Source organism: Elephas maximus, chromosome 8 (genome assembly GCF_024166365.1).
Source record: "Elephas maximus indicus isolate mEleMax1 chromosome 8, mEleMax1 primary haplotype, whole genome shotgun sequence".
NCBI classification, from domain to species: Eukaryota; Metazoa; Chordata; class Mammalia; order Proboscidea; family Elephantidae; genus Elephas; species Elephas maximus.
In genome coordinates, this window is record NC_064826.1 from 52,196,326 (window position 1) to 52,221,504 (window position 25,179).

The following is a 25,179-nucleotide window of genomic DNA, read 5'->3' on the forward strand; positions in this document are numbered from 1 at the left end:
CTTATTAGATATGTGACTTTGGGCTAGTTATCGGATCCCTTGAAGAACTAGTTTCTTCACTGAAAAAATGCGACTAGTAAAGGCATCTAGAGCATAATATCATTGTGAGAATTAAGTTAGATAATGCTACTTAGTAAGCATGCAATAAAGTCTAACCAGTACTCAATCTTATCATCTACCGCAGATTTGCATATTAATAATTTTTGCCAGTATACTTAATTATGGAATGACATTGGCACCCCACCCCGATAAATTAATGCTTGTTTAATTCAGGTGTCTCCCTAAGTATAAGTCAACAACAAAAAATAGAAATAAATTAGCAATGCCATCTTGCATTCATTTAGAGTACAAGGTAGCGCCTGTTTTTCAACTGGCCTCAAAATATTTCTCTTCTAAATACTGTATTTCTCTTTTTGTGAAATCAAAGAAGTAAAATAATTTAGTTTGAAAACAAACACAAATCTTTCTCCCTAACATATAATCTAATTAATTCTACCTTTAATTAGTCATTGTGTCTTCTGTATTCAGCCATCACGCACTTAAGATAGTCACTGATTCCTCACAGGATTCAAATAATGTACCAGGTTACCAGGTGTCTTGAGCTTCAATTCAAATCATAAAAAAATGAAAGTCTCAATAAGCTCTTATTTTAATCTAACTAAAGTATGAGACATCTCTCTTATTCTACAACCTTTTTCTTGGCTCTTTGATGTCCAGATTACCTATCTCCTCCACCCTGAGGAAAAATGTAAGCTAATGAAATCAATATAAACAAAATTATTTTTCAACTGGCACCAGAATATTAATCACTTAGTATACTGATGTAGAAAGTACCTTATTTTTATTAGATAAATGTTTAATAAAAATGCATTTTACATCTCTAAATGGGGCTTAATTGCATTCACATCCTCAACATTGAAGATCATAATCCTCTGTACTTTCTAGTCAAGAAAGTTTGCCTTGCCCTGCCTTGTTTATATGTGTGTATATACATATATATATATACACACACACACACATATTCTTAAGTTCTAGCAAGAAGCCATACCTTCCAAAAGTTCTTCCTGCTACATTACAAGAAGATCCTGGATACTATTAAAAAAAAAACAAACATAATTTACAAAGATGCATAGATGCCTAAGCCTAAGAAAGGAAAAATTTTCAGGGCCAAGATATATATGGAGTCCCTGAGCGATATAAACAGTTAATACATTTGGTTGCTAATCGAAAGGTTAGAAGTTTGAGTCCACCCAGAAGCACCTCAGAAAAAAGACCTCAAGATCTACTTTCAAAACAACAGCATTGAAAACCCTATGGACAAAAAACAATTTACAGACTGGGATAAAATTTTGGCAATGACAAATCCAATCAGTGTCTAATCTCTAAAATCTACAAGATACTGTAAAACCTCAACAACAAAAAGACAAATAGCCCAATTAAAAAAAGGGGCAAAGGATATGAACCAGCACTTCACCAAAGAAGACATTCAGGTGACTAACAGATACATGAGGAAATGCTTGCAATCATCAGATATTAGAGAAATGCAAATCAAAACTACAATGAGATACCATCTCACCCCAAGGCTAGCATTAATCCAAAAAACACAAAATATTAAATTTCGGAGAGGTTGTCGAGAGACTGGAAAACATATGCACTACTGGCGGGAATGTAAAAGGGTACAATCACTTTGGAAATTGATTTAGTGCTTCCTTAAAAAGGGAGGCTGGAATAGAGTACCATATGATCCAGCAATCCTACTCCTTGGAATATATCCTAGAGAAATAAGAGCCATCACACAAATAGATATATGCACACCCATATTCATTACAGCACTGCTCACAATAGCAAAGAGATGGAAACAACCTAGGTGCCCAGCAACAGATGAATGGATAAATAAATTAAGGTATATTCACACAACTGAATACAATACAACAATAAAGAACAACGATGAATTTGTGAAACAACTCATAACATGGACGATTCTAGAAGGCACTGTGCTGAGTGGAATCAGTCAGTCACAAAAGGACATATATTGTATGAGACCACTATTATAAGAACTCAAGAAAACATAAACACAGACGAAAACATTCTTTGATGGTTACAAGTGTGGGGAGGGCGGGAGAGAGGTATTCATGAACTAGATAGTAGATAGTAGATAAGAATTATTTTAGGTGAAAGGAAGGACAACACAAATACAGGGGAAGTCAGCATAACTAGACAAAACCAAAAGCTAAAAAGTTTCCTGAATACAACCAAACACTTCGAGGGACAGAGCAGCAGGGCCAGGGGTCTGGGGACCATGGTTTTAGGGGACATCTAGGCCAACTGGCATAACAAAGTTTATCAAGAAAATTTTCTGCATCCCACTTTGGTGAGTGATGCCTGGGGTCTTAAAAGCTAGTGAGTGGCCATCTAAGACGCTTCAATTGGTCCCAACCCACCTGGAGCAAAGGCGAATGAACAACACCAAAGATAAAATGAAAGTATTAGCCCAAGAGACAAAAAGGGCCACATAAACCAGAGACTCCATCAGCCTGAGATCAGAAGAACTAGACGGGGCCTGGCTACTACCAACGACCGGCCTGACAGGGAACACAACAGAGAGTCCCTGATGGAGCAGGAGAAAAGTGGAGTGCAGAACTCAAATTCTAGTAAAAACACCAGACTTAATGGTCTGACCAAGACTGGAGGAACCCCAGAAGACATGGCCCTGGACTCTCTGTTAGCCCAGAACTGAAGCCATTCCCAAAGCCAACTACTCAGACAAAGATTAGACTGGACTATAAGACGTAAAATGATACATGAAAAGAGTGTCTCTTAACTCAAGTAGATACATGAGACAAAATGGGCAGCTCCTGTCCAGAGGCAAGATGAGAAGGCAAAAACGGACAGAAGGTGGGTGAATGGACACGGGAAATCTGGGATGGAAAAGAGGTGTGTGCTGTCACATTATAGGGAGAGCAACTGGAGTCACATAACAATATGTGTATAAATTTTTGTATGAGAAACTACTTGAACTGTAAACTTTCACTTAAAGCACAAAAAAAAAAAAAATTAAAAAAAGAAAGAAACCTCTATGGAGCACAGTTCCACTCCAACACACATGGGGTGGCTATGAGTCAGAGTCGATTCGATAGCAAATAGGTAAAAATACATGTAAAATACAGTAAGCTAAAAATTTGAACAGTGAAAATTGAGTAAACAGTAATTTCAGAGTTGCCCTGGGGACAAATGTCCACAGTGGTACTAAGATCTACAGAAAAAGGGGAACTAAACTTAAACCTCAGAATTTTATCTAACAAAAGATGTATAATAATTTTATGAAGAATTTCTTTTACTCTTATTGAAGAGCATAAAAAATTGCTACAGGGAAAGATCATATTTATAAATAGATAAAACATTGTAAAGGTAGCAATTCTTCCCAATTTGCTCTGAGTCAATACAATTACTATCAAGAATATATAACCTACAAATCAATTTTTAAAAATATGAGCAGATACTTCACTGAAAAAGAAACAAGAACAGTGAATGAATACGTAGCGAGATGTCCTCCTCATTAGTAATAAGCAGAGGTACCCATTTTAATCCCCATGCATCTGTCAGTTTATCGTACTGTGAGGGCGTGCTTGTCTGTTGCTGTGATGCTGGAAGCTATGCCACCGGTATTCAAATACCAGCAGGGTCACCCATGGCAGACAGGTTTCAGCTGAGCTTCCAAACTAAGATAGACTAGGAAGAAGGAGGACTGGGCAGTCTACTTCTGAGAAGAATTAGCCAGTAAAAACCTTAGAATAGCAGCAGAGCGTAGCCTGGTATAGTGCCAGAAGAGGAGCTCCTCAGGTTGGACGGCACTCAAAAGATGACTGGGGAAGAGCTGACTCCTCAAAGTAGAATCAACCTTAATGACGTGGATGGAGTCAACTTCAGGGACCTTCATTTGCTAATGTGGCAAGACTCAAAATGAGAAGGAACAGCTGCAAACATCCATTAATAATCAGAACATGCAATGTACAAAGCATGAATCTGGGAAAACTGGATATCGTCAAAAATGAAATGGAAGGCAAAAACATCAATATCCTAGGCATTAGTGAGCTGAAATGGACTGGTATTGGCCATTTTGAATCGGACAATCATATATGGTCTGCTATGCCAGGAATGGCAACTTGAAGAAGAATGGTGTTGCATTCATCCTCAAAAAGAACATTTCAAGATTTATCCTGAAGTACAACACTGTCAAACCACCAAAAAACCAAACCCAGTGCCATCGAGTTGATTCTGACTCATAGCGACCCTATAGGACAGAGTAGAACTGCCCCACAGAGCTTCCAAGGAGCGCCTGGCAGATTCAAACTGCTGACCCTTTGGTTAGCATCCGTAGCACTTAACCACTATGCCACCAGCGTTTCCACAACACTGTCAGTGATAGAATAATATTCATACACCTACAAGGAAGACTAGTTAATACTACTATTATTCAAATTTATGCACCAACCACTAAGGCCTAAGATGAAGAAACTGAAGATTTTTACCAACTTCTGCAGTCTGAAATTGATCAAATATGCAATCAGGATGCACTGATAATTACTGGTGATTGGAAAGTGAAAGTTGGAAACAAGAAGGATCAGTAGCTGGAAAATATGGCCTTGGTGATAGAAAGGATGCCGGAGATCACATGATAGAATTTTGCAAAATCAACGAATTCTTCATGGCAAATACCCTTTTTCACCAACATAAACGTCAACTATTGACATAGACCTTGCCAGATGGAATACACAGGAATCAAAACTACTACATCTGTGGAAAGAGACAATAGAAACTCTCAATATCATCAGTCAGAACAAGCCCAGGGGACGACTGCAAAACAGACCATCAATTGCTCATGTATAAGTTCAAGTTGAAACTGAAGAAAATTAGAACAAGTCCACGAGAGCCAAAGTACCACCTTGAGTATATGCCACCTGAATTTAGAGACAATCTCAAGACTAGATTTGACCCATTGAACACTAATGACTGAAGACTAGACGAGTTGTAAAAGGACATCATACATGAAGAAAGCAAAAGGTCATTAAAAAGACAGGAAAGAAAGAAAAGACCAAAATGTATGTCAGAAGACTCTGAAACTTGCTCTTGAATGTCAAGTAGCTAACACAAAAGGAAGAAATGATGAAGTTAAAGAGCTGAAAAGAAGATTTCAAAGACCTGGAGTTAGAAAACCAAAAGGGAAGAACACGCTCCACATTTCTCAAGCTGAAAGAACTAAAGAAAAAATTCAAGCCTCAAGTTGCGATATTGAAGGATTCTATGGGGAAAATATTAAACGATACAGGAATCATCAAAAGAAGATGGAAGAAATATACAGAGTCACTATACCAAAAAGAAATGGTTGTCATTCAACCATTTCAGGAGGTAGCATATAATCAGGAACCAATGGAGCTGAAGGAAGAAGTTCAAGCTGCACTGAAGGTATTTGCAAAAAAACAAGGCTCTAGGAATTGACCGAATACCAATTGAGATGTTTCAACAAATGGATGCAGCACTGGAAGTGCTCCCTCATCTATGCCAAGAAAATTTGAAGACAACTAGCTGGCCAACCAACTGGAAGAGATCCACATTTATGCCTATTCCCAAGAAAGTAATGCAACCAAATGTGGAAATTATCTAACAATATCATTAATATCATATATAAGTAAAATTTGTTGAAGATCATTCAAAAGCAGCTGCAGCAGTATATCAAAAGGAAACAGTCAGAAATTCAGGCCAGATTCAGATGGGGAGGTGGAACCAGGGATATCATTGCTGATGTCAGATGGATATTGGCTGAAAGCAGAGAATACCAGAAAGATGTTTACCTGTGTTTTATTGACTCTGGTATATTCGGCTGTGTGAATCATAACAAATTATGGATAACACCGTGAGGAACTGGAATTCCAGAACAATTAATTGTGCTCATCAGGAACCTGTATATAGATCAAGAGGCAGTTGTTCAAACATAACACGGGGATACTCCATGGTTTAAAGTCACAAAAGGTATGCTTCAGGGTTGTATCCTGTTACCATACCTATTCAATCTGTATGCTGAGCAAATAATTTGAGAATTTGGACTACATGAAGCACAATGTGGCATCAGAGTTGGAGGAAGTCTCATTAACAACCTGCTTTATACAGATGACACTACCTTGCTTCTGAAAGGGAAAAGGATTTGAAACACTTACTGATGAAGATCAAAGACTACAGCCTTCCATATGGATTACACCTCAACGTAAAGAGAACAAAAATCCTCACAACTGGACCAGTAAGCAACATCATGATAAAGAAAGACTGAAGTTGTCAAGGATTTCATATTACTTAGACTCACAGTCAACACCATTGGAAGCCGCAGTCAAGAAATCAAAAGACGCATTGCATTGGGCAAATCTGCTGCAAAAGACCTCTTTAAAGTGATGAAAAGCAAAGAAGTCACTTTGAAAACTAAGGTGTGCCTGACCCAAGCCATGATGTTTTCAATTGCCTCATATGCATGTGAAAGCTGGAAGATGAATAAGGAAGACTGAAGAATAACTGACACCTTTGAATTGTGGTGTTTGCGAAGAATATTGAATACACCACGGACTGCCAAAAGAGTGAACAAATCTGTCTTCAGAGAAGTACAACCAGAATGTTCCTTGGAAGCAACACTTGCGAGACTATGTCTCACATACTTTGGACATGTTATCAGGAGAGATCAGTCCCTGGAAAAGAATATCATACTAGATAAAGTAGAGGGCCAGTGAAAAAGAGAAAGACCCTCAACAAAATGGATTGATTCAGTGGCTGCAAGAATGGGCTCAAGCATAACAATTACTGTCAGGATGGTGCAGGATCAGGCAGTGTTTCATTTCTGTTGTACATAGTGTTGCTATGAGTTGGAACTCACTCTATAGCACCTAACAACAACAACAACCCATTTTAAAGCCAACTGATTGTCTATAATTAAGAAGTCTGACATTGCCACACGTTGGCCAGGATGTGGAAAACAGGGACTCTTATATACCACTACTGGAAGTCTAAAGAGATCCAATTATTTTGGAAAATAATTGTCACGAATTTGTAAAGGTGACTTTGTTCAGACTCTACAATTCAGCAATTTTACCACCAAATATTGACCTTATAGAAATTCTTACACATTTTACCAAGAGGCTTGTTCAAGAAAATTCAGTAGCACTATTCATAGTAGGACCCATCTAGAAACAAACCAAAATATTCATTTACCAACAGAGAATGAAGAAATAAATTGAGATATATCCTCATAAGAAATATTTATCCCTGTGAATATAAATGAATAAACTAAGCACAACCTTGTGGTGAATTGTAGAAACATAACTTTGATTGAAAAATGCAATTTGCTGAAGACTATAAAAAAAAAAAAAGAAGACTATATACAGTATAAATTGAATAAAGCTGAAAAACAAGCAAACTAAAAAAATACCTTGTTTGGCAAAGCACTTGAAGTACAACTATTTTTCCAAACCAAAAGAATGATTCACTGAATATGATATATGAAGTACACCTCTGGCAGGGAGGTTGGGTGATGAGATAGGTAAGTACTTATTACACAGGCAGCTTTTAGGAGTACTGGTAAAATTCTGGATTGTATGATGTATGACAGATTTAAACATGTTTATTTTATTGTTATGCATCATAACTTTCACATACATAAATATATACATGCATCAATGATACATACTATTCCTATGTATTAAATTGCCTAATAATATAAAAAATAAACTATTAGAAATTAATAATTTGGGGTTCACAAGGAAGTCATGACATCACTTCTTTTATGAATACATTAGGTGAAAACAGTTGCCAAGCTAAAGAAAGCATACCAAAGAAAGCCTCCAAATCAAGAATGAAAAATAAATAAGTAATGGAAAATAATAAAGTAAACATATCCAATCTAAACTCACCACCAGGGCCTTAGATCTGTTGCTTAGAAGTTTTTCAATATCTCTGGCTGCAATTTCCACCAGCTGACGTGCATTATTTGGTTCCACAGTATACGAATCTTGGTATTTTTCATAAATCTGTGTGAAGGGAAAAGAAAACTAATGAGAACAATAATTATTTGGTTCACAAGTTCCCAATGGAATGTCTTTAAAACTACAAACAACTGATTAGAAAGACCCACCCTTTTTTCATCTTGATCTTTTGGTTTAGCTGTGTCAGGAAAAAATATATATGTAAACATAAATTTGCCCTAAGAACACCAGCTTGGCAAAAAAGTACGTCATGTTGAACGGGCTGTGAAACATCTTGTATCACATGCTTTGTATGTGCTAGTCTGTCAGTTGAAGCTGTACCCCCAACCTCGAAACCTGGTATTAACTGCCATCAGAGTTTTAAATAAAAAGGGAGAGTATTCTAGATAATAGTAGAGGAATTGCAGTTTGTGAGGTCAAGCCAGGAGGGTGTATGTGATGAACAAAGGTAGCAGGAAAGGAAATGCAATAGAGAATGCATTCAGGGAGATTCCCTACTGTTTTCCTTCTCTACAACCACTAAGGCTACTAAAACTTATGAAATACGTGTGTGTGCGTGTGCACGCATGCACGTGTATAGGTCTGTGTGAGAGAGAAGGACGTTGCTGCTAAAGTTCACCTGGGTAATACACAGAACTTCAGAAACAGTTCAAAGACACAGGAGTGGAACGTCAGTAAGGTCTCCCTTAAAGCGTTAGTTCAAACTGTAATAGTCCATTTATTAAAAAAAAAAAAAAATCCTGAATCCAACTATACTGACAGTAAGTTAAGTACCTAAGAAAAATTCAACTGCACTTCTGGCTTACCTCACTGTCTCTGGAAGGACTCCCTTAGGATAACATAAACTGCACCTGGTTTACAGAGCCTATATACTCCCAGCAGAAGAAGAATTAAAGGGTGGGGGCAGAAAACAAAACAAAACAAAAAAAAACAGTTGCTGTGCTAGTGGCTGAAGGGCTGAGCTGAGAAGGAAATCCCTTATGCACCCAACAGATGGGATGCACATGCATAACTGAACCATCTTTGAAAGCCTAGGCTTGACAGGTTTTTACCATCTTGTGAAAAGTGAATTGAGGCACATACAGAAACCAGCTCAACTCTGCTTTTATTCTGGCTGAACTCCAGATTCTGCTTTAACTACCAACAGGTTCTACTGCCTGGTCTCCGTTAAGCATGGATGCTATCAGTGAACAATGGCTTCAGATGGACACAGATATATATGCTAGTATTTATTTATAGCAGAGTGTACTCATTTTAAATAGAGTTATATTTTTTATACTTTATAGTTAATTCATTAAAAATTAATATCTTTAAAAGTTTTGAATGAAATTTCTAAACCTGAAATTGGTTAACTTATTCAAATTATCAAGTTTTACCATATTCATTTGAACTTTGACCTTTTAGATTTTCATTCCAATGATTTGATCCAAAGTACATTAATTTTATTATTTAAAAATCTGCATATATAATTCAGGGCATATATGAAAAGTCAACAGCCAACATTATACTCAATGGACAATGACTGAGAGCTTCCCCCTGGAAATAGGGAACAAGACAAGGGTGCTCGCTCCCACCACTTCTATTCAATATTGTATTAGAAGTCCTAGCCAGAGCAGTAAGACAAGAAAAAGAAATAAAACCAGATTGGAAAAGAAGGAGAATTACCTCTCTTTGTGGATGATATGATCCTATATATAGAAAATCCCAAAGAGTCCACAAGAAAACTTCTAGAGCTAATAGAAGAATTTAGAAAAGTTGCAGAGCACAAGGTCAACAAGCAAAAATTAATTGGGTTTCTATACAGCAGCAATGAGAAATCTGAAAAGGAAATTAGGAAAATAATTGCATTTAAAATAACATCTAAGGGAATAAAATACCTAGGAATAAATCTAACCAGGGATGAGAAGGGCTTATACAATGAAAACTATAAAATCCTGGTGAAAGAGATTAAAGAACACTTAAATGAAAGATGTTCCATGTTCATGGATTGGAAGACTTAATATTGCTAAGATGTCAATACTACCCAAAGATTCAACACAATCTCAATCAAAAATCCAAGAGCCTTCTTTACAGAAATAGAAAGATCAATCCTCAATTTTATATGGGATTGCAAGAGGCCTCAAATAGCTAAAACAATGCTAAAAGAGAAGAATGAAGTAGGAGAACGCACAATTCCTGATTTTAAAACACAATATACAGCTAGAGTAATCCATACAGCCTGGGACTGGTATAACAACAGACACATAGACCAATGAAATAAGACTGAGAGTCCAGAAATAAACCCACACATCTATAGTCAATTGATTTTTGACAAGGGTGCTAAGTTCATCGTCTTCAATAAATGGTGCTAAGAAAATTGGATTTCCACCTGCAGAAAAAACAGCGGGACCTGAGCCTCACACCATACATAAAAAAAAAAAAACAAAGTATAAAAGGATTAAGGACCTAAATGTGCTAATAAAACAATAAAATTCTTAGAAGAACACACAGGGGCAATGCTGTCAGGACTAGCTTTCAACAATAGATTATTTCATATAATAACAAAAGCACAAACAGCAAAAGACAAAATAAATAAATAAGACCTCATAAAAATTAGAAACTTTTGGGCATCAAAAGAGTTTATAGCGAAAGCGAAAAGACATATATCCAACAAGAATACAATAACAAAAATATATATGAAACTTTGACAACAACAAAAAGCTAAACAGCCCAATCATAAAATGGGCAAAGAACCTAAATAGACATTTCATCAAAGAAGGCATTTAAATGGCCACCAATCATATGAAAAGATGCCCAGCATCATTAGCCATCAGAGAGATACAAATCAGAATCACAATGAGATACCAAATATCAAATGTTGGCAACGATGTGGGGAAATTGGAATCCTTCTCCATTGCTGGGGGATACCCAAAATGGTACAGCCATTGTGGAAAACAGTACGGCAGTTTCTCAAAAAACTAAAAATGGAACTACTCAGCAATTCCACTCCTACGTATATACCCAAAATACTTGAAAGCAGAGACTCAAAAATAGACTTGTATACCAATGTTCCTCACAGCACTATTCACAATAGTCAAAAGATAGAAACAATCTAAATGTCCATAAACAGATGAATGGATAAACAAAATATGGTACATACCTACAATGGAATGCCACTCAGCCAGTAGGAGAAATGAAACCTTGATGCATGCTACAGTATGGATGGAGCTTGAAAACATTATGCTCAGCAAAATAAGCCAATTTCACAAAAGGACAAATATTGTATGAACTTACATAAAAAGACAAGAAAAGGCAAATGAATAGAGACCAAAGTTTATTAGTGGTTACCAGGGGCAGGAGGGGGGAGGAAAAGGGTTAATGGTGATGGAAAAATTTCATTGCTTAAGGGTAGGTTGCACAGTCGATTACTGTAATTGCTGTCAATAAATTGTACACCTGTATCTTAGTTATCTAGTGGTGCCTTAGCAGAAATACCAAAAGTGGATGGTTTTAACAAACAGAAGCATATTCTCTCACAATTTAAGAGGCTAGAAGTCTGAATTCAGGGCACCAGCTCCAAGGGAAGGCTTTCTCTCTCTGTCAGCTCTGTGGGAAGGTCCTTGTCATCTATCTTCCCCTGGTCTAGGGGGTTCTCAACACAGGGATCCCAGATCCAAAGAATGCACACGTTCCTGGCTCTTCTTGCTTGGTGGTAATGAGGTCCCTCTCTCTCCTTTTATCTCTTATAAAAGATGATGCAAGCCACATCCCAGGGATACTCACTTTATATCAGATCAGAGCTGTGACCTGAGTAAGCGTATTACATCCCATCCTAATCCTCTTTCACATAACCTAATCTGGCCTCATTAGCCACAGGCAGAGATAAGAATTTACAACATACAGGAAAATTACATCAGATCACAAAATGGAGGACAGCCACACAATATGAGGAATCATGGCCTACCCAAGTTGACACACATTTTTGGGGGGACACAATTCCATACATAATGATCTGTAAAAAGTTGAATTGGCAAAAAATTTGTGATAGATATATTTACAATGATGACAAAAAGCAAGATTAACTGCTGAGGCTGCTTATGTACAACTAAATGCCTCATGCATGTGATTCGATTTCTTGGTTTGGAGGTTTAGGGCCATGGCTTCATGGGACATCCCAGTTAACTGGGCCTGATAAGATATTCAATGCCTCTGTTCTATCTCTTAGTTCGAAGCATAGTGTCTGGAGTCTTAAAAGCTTGAAAACAGCCACCCAAGGCACAACAATTGGTCTCTACTCTCCTGGAACTATACAGGAAGAAGGAGAGTCAGGAATAGGAGGAATATATGGAATACACGGCTAAATGCCTCCATGAACAACTACCTTCTCTGCCATGAGTTCAGAACCTAACGGTGCCCGGCTACCATTACTGAACATTTTAATCAAAGATTTCATAGAAGAATTCTAGTCAAAATAGGGAAAATGTAGAATAGAATTTTAAATTCTCATGAACACCAGATTTCCTGGAGCCAAGGTTGGATGAACCCCTGAAACGACTGCCCTAAGATAGTCTTTAAACCTTAAACCAAAAAACATCCCCTGATGCCTTCTTAAAACTAAAAATAGTTTAGCTTAACTAATAAAAAATGTCTGCCTTGAACATTATGCTCTTTAAAGAACCGTCTATATGGGATCAAACTGACAACAACTCAAAAGATTAGATAGGAACCTTAAGGGGCAGTGAATTTATGTAAGTGAAGAGAAACAACTCAAAAAAGAGTGAGAATGGCTATACAACCAGAAGAATGTAATCAATGTCACATGTAGAAACTGCTCAACTGGTGCATATTTTGCTGTGTATATTCTTAACAACAAAAACAAAACAAATAAAATTTAGGAAAAAAAAATCTTTAAACCCATCTTGCCTTTTGCACATTCCTGGACTGCTTATGCTTTCTGTTGTGGGACAGATTATTGAGTCCTATTTAAAGACCCAATTTAAAGGCTATCCATGAAGAACTCCATCTAACCCAAAGCTCTCTGTTTTATTTCAGCCTAAAATGAGATCCAACAACATAAACTTTTAAATAGACTAATTGATACAGGGGAGAGAAAAAGAAATCTCAGCATCATTTTAATTGATCCAGGATATTTAGTTCTTTGCAGTAAAACCAATAAAACTAATTGGTTTGAAATGTAGTCGTGCTTTATATCATTAATATCTTGTTTTATTTCTTTGTGAAGTCTAACCTCCTTCCTGTGGTATCGGGAACACAATGTACTTTAAAGCTGGTGGAGATTAATTCAGGATGTGCGGTCCACACCGTTATTCACTGCAGGTAACGTCATGTACTAGCTACTGACACGTGCCAGATATTTCACTAGGCACTTTATTATAGAAACCAACTTATTTCAAGTATGTGTATATATATATATACATATATATATGTATGTGTATATATATGTGTGTGTATATATATATATATATATATATATATAGAAACCCTGGTGGCATAGTGCTTAAGTGTTATGGCTGCTAACCGAAAGGCTGGCAGTTCAGATCCACCAGGCGCTCCTTGGAAATTCTACGGGGCAGTTCTACCCTGTCCTATAGGGTTGCTATGAGTCGCATAATGGACTCATTGGAAATGGGTTTTGTCTATATGTATACAAAGAATATCTCTCAAATTCTGTTTTAGGGTAATTTTTAAATAGCTAAGAAAATAAAAATCAAGATCAAACTCACAAATAAACTGAATAAGTGAAGTTAAGGACAGTTAAATCTACAGTCCCAATTTAAGTATTCTGGTGTACGTTCATGTATATAAAACCACATCTGAAATGTTTTCTTTGGTAATGTCATAGATTGAATTGCGTCCCCCAAAATTATCTGTCAGCTCGGCTATGCCATGATTCCTATTATTGTGTGAATCACCCACCATTTTGTCATCTGATATGATTTTCCTATGTGTTGTAAATCCTGTCTTTTGATGTGATAAAATGGGATTAGTGGCAGTTATGTTAATAAGGCAGGACTCAATCTACAAGATTGGATTGTGTCTTAAGCCAATGTCTTTTGAGATTGAGAGAGACGTGGAGACCTCATACCACCATGAAACCAGAGCCAGGAGAACTCCTCATCCTTTGGACCCGAGGCTCCTGCACCAAAAAGCTCCTAGACCAGGGGAAGATTGATGACAAGGACCTTTCCCCTGAGCAAATGGAGACAGAAAGCCTTCCCCTAGAGCTGGCACCCTGAATTTGGACTTCTAGCCTCCTAAACTGTAAGAGAATAAATCTCTCTTTGTTAAAGCCATCTACTTGTGGTATTTCTGTTATAGCAGCACTAGATAACTAAGACAGGTAATAAAAATTACACAACCACCCCACCAAAAGCACTAGCTCTTGCTTCTAGTCTTAAAAGAATACAATATTTTTTCTCACAGTGAGGAGTACTGTAAAGGCTCTCAAAAAAGTCTCTGATATATGTTTAGTAAACAATTTTCAGAGTAGAAAGTTCCACATGGATTTTTACAATTATACAATAAACATTTATAATGTTCACATACTTACAATTCTACTACTAAAATAAACCATATTTCTGCAATATTTAGTTATTGATATATTTCAAACACAACTTTAAATGTCTTTTCTTTACCTTTCCTCTCCCTGGAATTTTTTTTTTCCTTTTTAATAAAATAATTGCCTGCTTTACCATTCTATCCATTTTTTTTTTCCCTAAAGAAAAACAAGATAGTGGAAAAATATGCTTTTTGGGCATCAGATAGATCCCCGTTTCAAATCATATATCAATTCCCTCACATGATAGGAGACATTGGCTTTCTTCTCTTGCCTACTAGAAAGAATGCACCATACACAGGAAATTCAAGACAGGATGTTTTTCCTCTTAACTAATACACTGGTATGCCTTAGGTTTTCTACAGTTCAAGTCCTCTTCCTGTCATCCTTAACACGTATCTTGGCAAAAAGATACTCTTAACCTGTACATTCTTTCCTACAATCTTAAGAAGCTGACTTTAATGCTCTTTCACTGTTACATTCACAGACCAAGTTCTGCTGTGATGACAATACAGACCATGGTTTTCACAACTTTTTCACAGGAAACTTCTTTCTAAATCTCTATGCTCTAATTAAAGTCTATAACTCCAAGGTAGTCTTCAGAATGATATATTTAAAAATAACATCAAATATCACATCTAAAAAGTGACACAACTCATTGGTATAACTGCTTAATAGCCATTTCTAAAAAGTATTTTGGAAATTATAATACTACATGCCACAGATAATACAGACACCCCAGAGAGGCTTATTGCAAACTATATATGTTTCCATGCTTTGGATGACCTAAAAGATTATTATTATTAGCAATCACTTCTAGACAGCTACCTCTAACACTCTGCTCGGTGCTTCATATACTTCAGAAAACTAAAAAATACTTTTAGTTATTATCAGTGAGAACATTGGGATTCAGTATAGGTTTTCGGAGTGAAGGGAGTTTGAATTCATTTCACATCATAAAGGAGAAAACCACGGTCCAGAGAAGCAGAAGGAGACAATCCAACAAAACATGTTTAGACAGTGTGTCTGAAATGCCACTCCATTCCTTGAATCTCCCTTGGCTTCAGCAGGATGTGGGGATATAGGAAACCTTCCACAACTTCTTCAGATGAGCAAGAAAGGTAGATGACAAGCAGGAGGAAAGCAGTACTTAAATACTGTTGAGCAACAGCAGTGATGGCAGTGTCGGAGAAAATAATGGTCCCCAAACATGTCCACATTCTAATCCCTGAAATCATTGAATATCTTATGTTGCAGGGCAAAGGTGAATTAAGTTTGCAGATGGAATTAAGGATGCTAAAATAAGGGGATTACCCTGGATTGTCAGGGTGTAATCACAAGGGTCCTTAAGTGGAAGCGGAAGGTATGACTATAGAAGAGAGAACCAATGAGACAGCAGTGTGAGAAGGAATCAGTCCAACACTGCTGACTCACAAGATAGAGGAAGATGGCCATGTGCCAAGGAAATGACTTCTGATGTACAGAACTGCAAGAATATAAATCTCTGTTGTTTTAAACCATTATGTTTACGGTAATTTGTCACAGTGACAACAGAATACTAACACAATGAGTTAAGTAGAATTTAGAAGGAACAATTATACCGTAAAGAGAAATTACAAGATAGGAGAATGGAGAAAATTTCATCCATAGCTGCATTGATAGAAGGCAGAAACAGAGATGACGGCAATCATTTCACTGGACAACAGCAAAATGGGGACTGACAAGTCCCAGAAGCTAAAAGGCAACAATTATATGGGATTGTCTTGGCTTTGGACCAATCTTCCACTGCCCAAACTACAGTCTAAGTACCTTGAGTTCTTGCTGAAAACCAGGCTTTTCCTGGGTCCCCTCAAATTTTTTTAACTTTACTTTTTACGAGAAGTTCTATAATAAACTCCCATTACTTGAATGATTCTCTGTTCCTGAAAATTAAAATCTTAACAAAGACCTCATGTTTTGAAAGCTGTGATTAACTAAACAGTATTTATTAATTACTATTTAGCACTTTCACTTCATTAGACATTAGATTCTGATGAATATGAAAGGTAAGCTCTACTGTGAGAAATGTGTCATTTCCGTTACATTTAGGAAATAATGAAATTAGATCAAGGACTCCCATTATTATCTTCACAATTGTCTGCAGTTCTGGGGAGATTGTCTAGACAGAAAAGCTAAAAACATCAAAATGGATGTGCATATACTGCATAAAAAATATAGATGAACTGGATGAGTAAATACGATTCCACCATATGAGATATGGAATGAAAAGAAAATGTTACACTTTATCTCCCATCATCATTCTAATTTCACTGTCTGTATTGGCTAACAGGAGTAAATTCATATATCTTCAATACTTACGCAGGAAAGAAAAGAGATTCATGGTCACCTCTACTGTCTTAGATACCCACACAATCAATTACACTTAATTTTAGTTGAATTTTGCAACATGATATGGTGTGTCTGTGGTTTGCTTTTTTTTTTCTTTGTTAAGTGTTCTTTAGTCTTTTGAACTACATGTTCCCTAGCAACTGAGGATGGCTTGTTTCTAAAAACGTATATAAAGGCAAAAGAATGATATAATGTTCTTTCTCGGTCACTTTCAAAGATCAAAGTTCCCTTAAATAAAGTAATTTTTTAATGATCCAGAAGTATAAGAAAGTTGTACTTTTTATTTATCCTTAGCCTTACCATCCTCTAAGCTGGCAACATGGAAAGATCTTGAGATATGTGAAAATGCGTTCATCTAAGGTAAAGAGTATAACTAATGACTTCAGATCTAAATTGATGTTAGAATGTATTTTACTCACCCCAAAGATGATTTTAAAAAAAACCTGCTTTCCTCCTGCAAAAATTAGCTGAGTTAAAAAAATTAATTTTGCCATAAAAACATATGCAATATTGTTCTAATGAATTCCTGATCTCTTCAAACAGACTCTTCCCTATTCTCCTTTCACTAAAACAGTAAGCAATGCAATCTCTCAAGCAAGTGAGTCTTTCAAATGTCTTACTAGACGCTCTTTAATATATTGTCATTTGTGTTTAACACAACTTGGATAAAAAACTAATGCAAACACCAGCTACCAAAACCTATTAATTCAATGTAGTCTGTGTAATTGTATGAAGATATAAATTATCATTTTGCAAAATACATAGTCTCATATTAATGCTAGTAAAAACATCACATTTGATTTCCTGCAACTCCACTTTGAATAAATTATGTTTGCTGTTGTTAGGTGCAGTCGAGTCAGTTCTGACTCATAGCGGCCCCACGCACAACAGAACGAAACACTACCCAGTCCTACGCCATCCTCACACTTGGTGCTATATTTGAGCACACGGTTGCAGCCACTGCATCAATCCAATTATAGCCCTTTTTTATTCTTTTGCCCATAACCTAGCTTTTTAAGATAGGATACTACCTTCAAAACTTTTGTGCTTTAAGATTTTGCTACTTTAATACATATCCAATTTAAAAATTATTTAATGTATATGCTTTACTTAAATATTTTTATATGTATTCTCTATTTCAAGAGAACAAAGATTTTTATCTCTTTTGTTCACTGGTACGTGCCCAGCACATAGTAGTGCGTCTGGCACATAGTACAAAACAAACAAACAACCTATTGCCGTTAAGTCTATTCTGACTCATATCAACCCTATAGAACAGAGTAGAACTGCTTCACAGACTTTTGAAAGAGTGCCTGGTGGATTCGAACTGCCAACCTTTTGGTTAGCAGCCGTAGCACTTAACTGCTATGCCACCAGGGTTTCCATGGCACACAGTAGGCACTCAATACATATTGGTTGCATGAATTAATGAATGGATACTGATGTCGGGTAGTATGTCAAGCTTTGCCAGAAATGTGAATGGTGGCCTCTAACAAATTTTTCATATTAAAAAAAAAATCAATATTTATTTTGAACCTATCAAAATAATAAGGCTACATAAGATGCTATGCAGCTACATAATGAAATACAAATACAAGACCTATATGCGAGTAGGTTAGGTTCACATAAGGTAATGATCAATATGAGGAGGAGGATTTGTGTTCCAATGAAGAGATACAGAAAATTACGCTGTCAGAATTCAGAGGAAAGTAAAATCACATGGGCTATGATCACCAAACAGATGGCATTATAGCCACGTTTGGGAAGAAACATGTGCTACAATGAGGTAGGAAAGAGATCAGAATGCATGTGATACAAGGAATTATTTATAAATAAAGTTTGAAAGGCAAATTGGAACACAATTTTAGAGGACTGTAAAAGTCAGGACATTGGTCTGTACTTATTCTTTAGTCAACTCCAAGCTATTGATGACTGATAATACCTAGCTCATAACTTCTAGAGCCTAACACAGCAATCAGCACAATTAAGAAAAAATCCAATACATAATATAGGTTTGTTCACTGTAAACACTCCTTGAAGATATATATACACACATGTATTTCTACATATATATATACACACACATGCAGACACCTACATAGTATATATGTGTATATGTATAGTATATATAGTGCATACTTTTCCCATGATAACGTCAAACTGGCATTCTAAAGTCAAACAAAATAGTTGGATAATACTTTCCCTACCCCCTTGTATTCTTTCTATTTGATGTTGATACAGCTTCTTAGCAGGGACTGTATCACATTCCACATGGGACATTATCTTGAGGAAGAATATTTAGGAAGAATGAAATCAAAACTGGTAATAAACCTTCCACAGCCTATACTGCTACTAGCAAGGATACAAGAAATAATATGAGATGATGACATTTCTGAGCAATACACTAAAGATGTAAGAAGGAACAGAACAAGTGATAACTGTAAATATAACTTAATTTTCTATGTACTGTAACACCTAAGTACAGGTGATTATATTTTACTAGAGATACAAGTAAAATACAAGTGACTGTTACTGGAATAGAGAAATTAATTTATTACAAAGTCTAAGGTGAGCAGCAAAAATTATTCAATTTTTTAGATTGGAGGCCTTTCAAACATAAGGTAAATTACAAGTTTATCCTTAAAAAACACAGGTTTGAAACAAGGAAAATATTAAGGTATGTACAATAAGAAGCTATCTAGTTAGGCTTGCTTTTTTTTTTTTTTTTTTCTAATTCTACCAAAAATTTTTTAACTTAGCCTCTTTCCCTTTCCATATTTGAAACTATATACGAACTGTGAATTGAGTATATATTTTGACCAGAAAATTCATATGCAATTAAAAGTAGAAGGGATCATACCTGATTCTATTAAAACTAAATTAAAAAATAATTAACTACAGGCTGAGTGGGCTGCCTGTTTAATGCCCCTAACCCCAAATGACCTAAATTCCAACAAAAGAATTTTTTAAAGCAGCAGAATTTAATTTGCACTTAACTGTCACACCTTATTAACAAATGTCTTTTCTAAAGCAAAATTGCTACCTATCAATTTTTTAGAATTTTATGAATTCATATTCACTTGAATAACTGAATACATTTATTCTTGCCTCAAATTCTTCAGTATTTCTAAAGAAGAGTTTCCCAGCCTCGGCACTATTGACATTTTGGACCAGACCATTCTTTGTTTGCGGGACAGGGGAGCTGTCTTGTGCATCGTAGGATGTTTAGCAGTATCCCTGGCCTCTACACACAATGTGCCAGTAACACAACCCCCCTCAGCTGTAACAACCAAAAATGCCATTGTCAAACATCTCCTCGGGGGGCAAAATTACCCCCTATTGAGAAGCACCCTTCTAGATATAAATACATGAAATATACCTTCAAAAGGAGAGAGGGGAAATATGTTGCATATTGAGACTGTATAGCAGCAAAATAATATTTGTCTTTTATGACATTCATCTTCATTATAGAGCAGAAGAAGCTACCACATGGTTATGTCACTAAGAGTTTCCAGCTTTCGCTTCCTCTGAGTAGGAACAAGAAAGGGCACAACCACTAGAAATCACTCTATCTGTAATTATCCAGTGCCCTTGAGTCGATTCTGACTCATAGTGACCCTATAGGACAGAGTAGAACTGCCCCATAAAGTTTCCAAGGAGCGCCTGGAAGATTCGAACTGCTGACCCTTTGGTTAGCAGCAGTAGCACTTAACCACTACGCCACCATGGTTTCCTATCTGTAATTAGTATTACCAAATCATTAGGTTGCTGTTTGGAAAAACAATACATAATAATTTATTCCCCAAGTACTAGCATAACATAAGAAAGTGGTAGTTATTGATTGACATTGAAACAGAATGGTAAGAAAAAAAAAGTTTAAGATAGTCTTTCATCTTTAAAGTTTGTGAAGCAATAGCACTTCATTTAAAAACATGTTAATAAAATAGTGAAAGCCATCGTAAGATTAGAAATCCCCTTAGAGTTCATTCCATACCTTTGAAAATAAATTTAATTAACCATTACTGAAAAAAAAATAGCTTCTTTGTGGGAAGGAGAGAATCCATAATCTTTATTGTGAGTGAATTCTGCTGTCTAACTAGATTTCTTTCTACTTAGGAAATAAAGGAGTTTGGGGATGGTGACAAATCTCAAGTTTCCTACATATTTATGGCAATTAAATTAGGTACAACATTTCATTGTTGAGGGAATTAAGACAAATTTAAATAGAACCAAAACACGTAAAATAATATTAAGTAGCTCTATTTGTAGCATTTAATTTTTTTAAGCATCTATTATTGCTTTTATGTTTCATTTTATATCACTTTTACGTCTACCTTTCTGTGAGGAAGGGAGAGGGTAACTATTGACGTCACCTGCCAAGCAGTAAAGGGAACTGAAATACCGTACAGCTACTTAGCTGTACTACCTGGATGAGAAGAATCCCAGTCCTTGATTTTGCCTGTGCACCTGCTGAATCCCTAGCTAGAATCACCAGTGATTAAGTTCCTCCTTATAGCATCTTCTCTTGTAAATATATTAATAACTCTCCACCACCTAGAAAATTAATAATCTATTTATTTACATAAGATGACGTAACCACAATGTCAAGGATGAAGCAGCAGTCTGGTAATCCCATGAGTGACTAATGAAAAGACACTCTTCATTCAAAATACTTATGTAAATACTAACTTAGAGTACTGAATGTTTAATAGTTAGACATATTACATATTTACATCTTTGAGTAGCATATTGAAATGTAATGGTATTGATCGACTTGACAGCAACTGATTTGGGTTTTGGTTTTTTTATTGCTTTTATGTTTCATTTTAAATTACCTTTACTCTTACATTACTGTGAGGAAGGAAGAGTGTTACTATTGATGTCACTTGCCAAGCAGTGCCATCAATAAGGGACAATAAATAAGGTCCTTACTCTCCCTAGACCGCAGGGATAGCTTGAGGGTGAGGCAAAGGAGGTGTGTAGGATGCAAAATTTTAAAAGGTGCTCATTCCGAGGGTCGTGCATCCTTAGACATCTCCTGCTGACCCCTGCCCCCAACTGTCCCATCAGGAAAATTGATGATATTTGGAATGAGGAGAAACTTCACCTCTTTTGAAATACAGTCTTCAACCTGCTTCCAAATACAAAATATATCCCACTTAGAGATACAAGAATTTACTTGAAAAAGAGTTAGATAATTAAATATAAATGACAACTATTAAATCTTCATTTTTGTAATAAAAGGGAAGTCATGAGAAAAAGTCTTGGATTCCTAAATGGAAAGGGTAAGCTATAAAGAAAATAGTGCACAAAGGAGACAATAAAACGCCCAGATTTTGGCTATTTACTTTCAACAGGACAGGGTCAATCAAATGCAGCCACTGACAATTTCTGACATATTTGGGAAGTTCTGTTTAATTTAACTTTTTGCAGATTTGGAAATGCATTTTACAGAAAAAACAAACAGGAGTTTCTATTCATCTTGTTCAGAAACTTTTTCATGAAACAAATTCTAATTATGACAGAACCCATTAGTTCAGAATGTCAGATAATGTGGATATTGGTCAAAAATTAGGTATATATTTATGGTGAAATATTTTATCAAAAAGTAAAATTTTAAAAAATGGTTGCAGGCAGAAAATTTCATCAGCTAAAAACAGTATTTTCAAGGATGTCAAAGCCACTATAATGGAAATACACGTGTATACCCACACACATATATATTAACAGATGATGACTGGTATTGTTCGGTGCCATTCAGTCACTTCTAACTTATAGCGAGCCTATATACAACAGGATGAAACACTGCCCAGTCTTGTGCCATCTTCACAATTGTTGCTATTTGTGAGCCCACTGTTGCAACCACTGTGTCAATCCAGCTCGTTGATGGTCTTTCTCTTTTTCACTGACCCTCTACTTTACTAAGCATTATATCCTTCTCCAGGGACTGATCCCTCCTGATAACATGCCCAAATTATATGACTAAGTCTTGTCGTCTCCATTTGCAAGGAACATTAAGGCTGTACTTCTTCAAGACAGATCTGTCCATTCTTCTAGCAGTCCATGGTATATTCAATACTCTTTGCCAACACCATGATTCAAAGGCATCAATTCCTCCTCAGTCTTCTTTATTTCTTTTCCGGTTTTCACATGCTTGTGAGGTAACTGAAAATATCATGGCTTGGGTCAGGCATACTGTAGTCCTCAGGGTGACAGCTTTGTTTTTTAACACTGCAGAGTTCTTTCACAGCAGACTGGCCTAGTGTAAATCACCCTTTGACTTCTCCATACTGATTCCATGCAAGTTGATCATGGATCCAAGTAACAGGAAATACTTGACAACTTCAATATTTTTTCCACTTATCATGATGTTGCTTTATTGACCCAGCTGTTAGGATTTTTGTTCTATTTATGTCGAGTTGTAACACATACTGAAGGCTGTAGTCTTTGATCTTCATCAGTAAGTGCTTCAAGTCCCCTTCCCTTTCAGCAAGCAAGGTTGTGTCATCTGCATATTGCAAGTTGTTAATAAGTCTTCCTCTAATCCTGATGCCACATTCTTCATACAGTCCAGCTTCTCGAATTATCTGCTCAGCATACAGACTGAATACTTATGGTGAAGGGATACAACTCTGACACAAAACTTTCCTGTTTTTAAATCACACAGCATTCCCTTGTTCTGTTCAAATGCTTGCCTCTTTGTCTATGTACAGTTTCTGCATGAGCAAAATTAGGTGTTCTGGAATTCCCATGCTTTGCAAACCTTATTCATAATTTATTACGATGCATGCAGTCAAAGGCCTTTGCATATTGTTGTTGTTAGGCGCCACCAAGTCGGTTCTGACTCATAGTGACCCTATGCACAACAGAATAAAACACTGCCCGATCCTGAGCCATCCTTACAATCATTCTTATTCTTGAGCGCATTGTTGCAGCCACTGTGTCAATCCACCTCGTTGAGGGTGTTCCTCTTTTCCGCTGACCCTGTACTCTACCAAGCGTGATGTCCTTTACCAGGGACTGATCCCTCCTGACAACATGTCCAAAGTATGTAAGACGCAGTCTCGCCATCCTTGCTTCTAAGGAGCGTTCTGGTTGCACTTCTTCCGAGACAGATTTGTTCGTTCTTTTGGCAGTCCATGGTATATTCAATATTCTTTGCCAACACCACAATTCAAAGGCATCAATTCTCCTTTGGTCTTCCTTATTCATTGTCCAGCTTTCACATGCATATGATATGATTGAAAATACCATGGCTTGGGTCAGGCGCACCTTAGTCTTCAGGGTGACATCTTTGCTCTTCAACACTTTGAAGAGGTCTTTTGCAGCGCATTTGCCCAACGCAATGTGTCTTTTGATTTCTTGACTGCTGCTTCCATGGCTGTTGATTGTGGATCCAAGTAAAATGAAATCCTTGACAACTTCAATCTTTTCTCTGTTTATCATGATGTTGCTCCTTGGTCCAGTTGCGAGGAGTTTTGTTTTCTTTATGTTGAGGTGCGATCCATACTGAAGGTTGTGGTATTTGATCTTCATTAGTAAGTGCTTCAAGTCCTCTTCACTTTCAGCAAGCAAGGTTGTGTCATCTGCATAACACAGAATGTTAATGAATCTTCCTCCAATCCTGATGCCCCATTCTTCTTCGTATAGTCCAGCTTCTCGGATTATTTCTCAGCATACAGATTGAATAGGTATGGTGAAAGAATACAACCCTGACGCACACCTTTCCTGACTTTAAACCAATCAATATCCCCTTGTTCTGTCCAAACAACCGCCTCTTGATCTATGTAAAGGTTCCTCATGAGCACAATGAAGTGTTCTGGAATTCCCATTCTATGCCTTTTCATAGTCAAGAAAATGCAGATAAACATCTTTCTGGTATTCTCTGCTTTTTTTCAAGCCATCATCTGAATCTGCCTTGAATTTCTGGCAGTTCCCTGTTGATGTACTGCTGTAACCATTTTTTAATTATCTTCAGTAAAATTTTACATACATGTGATATTAATGATATTGTTTGATAATTTCCACATTCTGTTGGATCACATTTCTTTGGAATGGGCAAAAATATGATCTCTTCCAGTAGGTTAGCCAGGTAGCTGTCTTCCAAATTTCTTGGCAGAGATGAGTGAGCACTTCCAGCATTGCATCTGTTTATTGAAACATCTCAACTGGTATTCTGTCAATTCCTCAAGGTTTATTTTTGCCATGCCTTCAGTG

The 25,179-nt window shown here is 36.5% G+C and overlaps 1 protein-coding gene across 2 annotated transcripts in view; it reads right to left on the reverse strand.

Annotated features, from left to right (window-relative positions):
* The window catches only part of CACNA2D1 (calcium voltage-gated channel auxiliary subunit alpha2delta 1), a 542,050-nt gene that overhangs the window by 419,181 nt on the left and 97,690 nt on the right, over nucleotides 1–25,179 (reverse strand). The window contains exon 3 of one of the 2 annotated variants that reach the window (XM_049894495.1): nucleotides 7,947–8,063. In XM_049894495.1, coding sequence (XP_049750452.1) covers nucleotides 7,947–8,063 — 117 coding nt within the window. Of the gene's footprint in view, nucleotides 1–7,946; nucleotides 8,064–25,179 lie in introns of those variants that run through there. The other variant, XM_049894496.1, reaches the window with a different exon arrangement.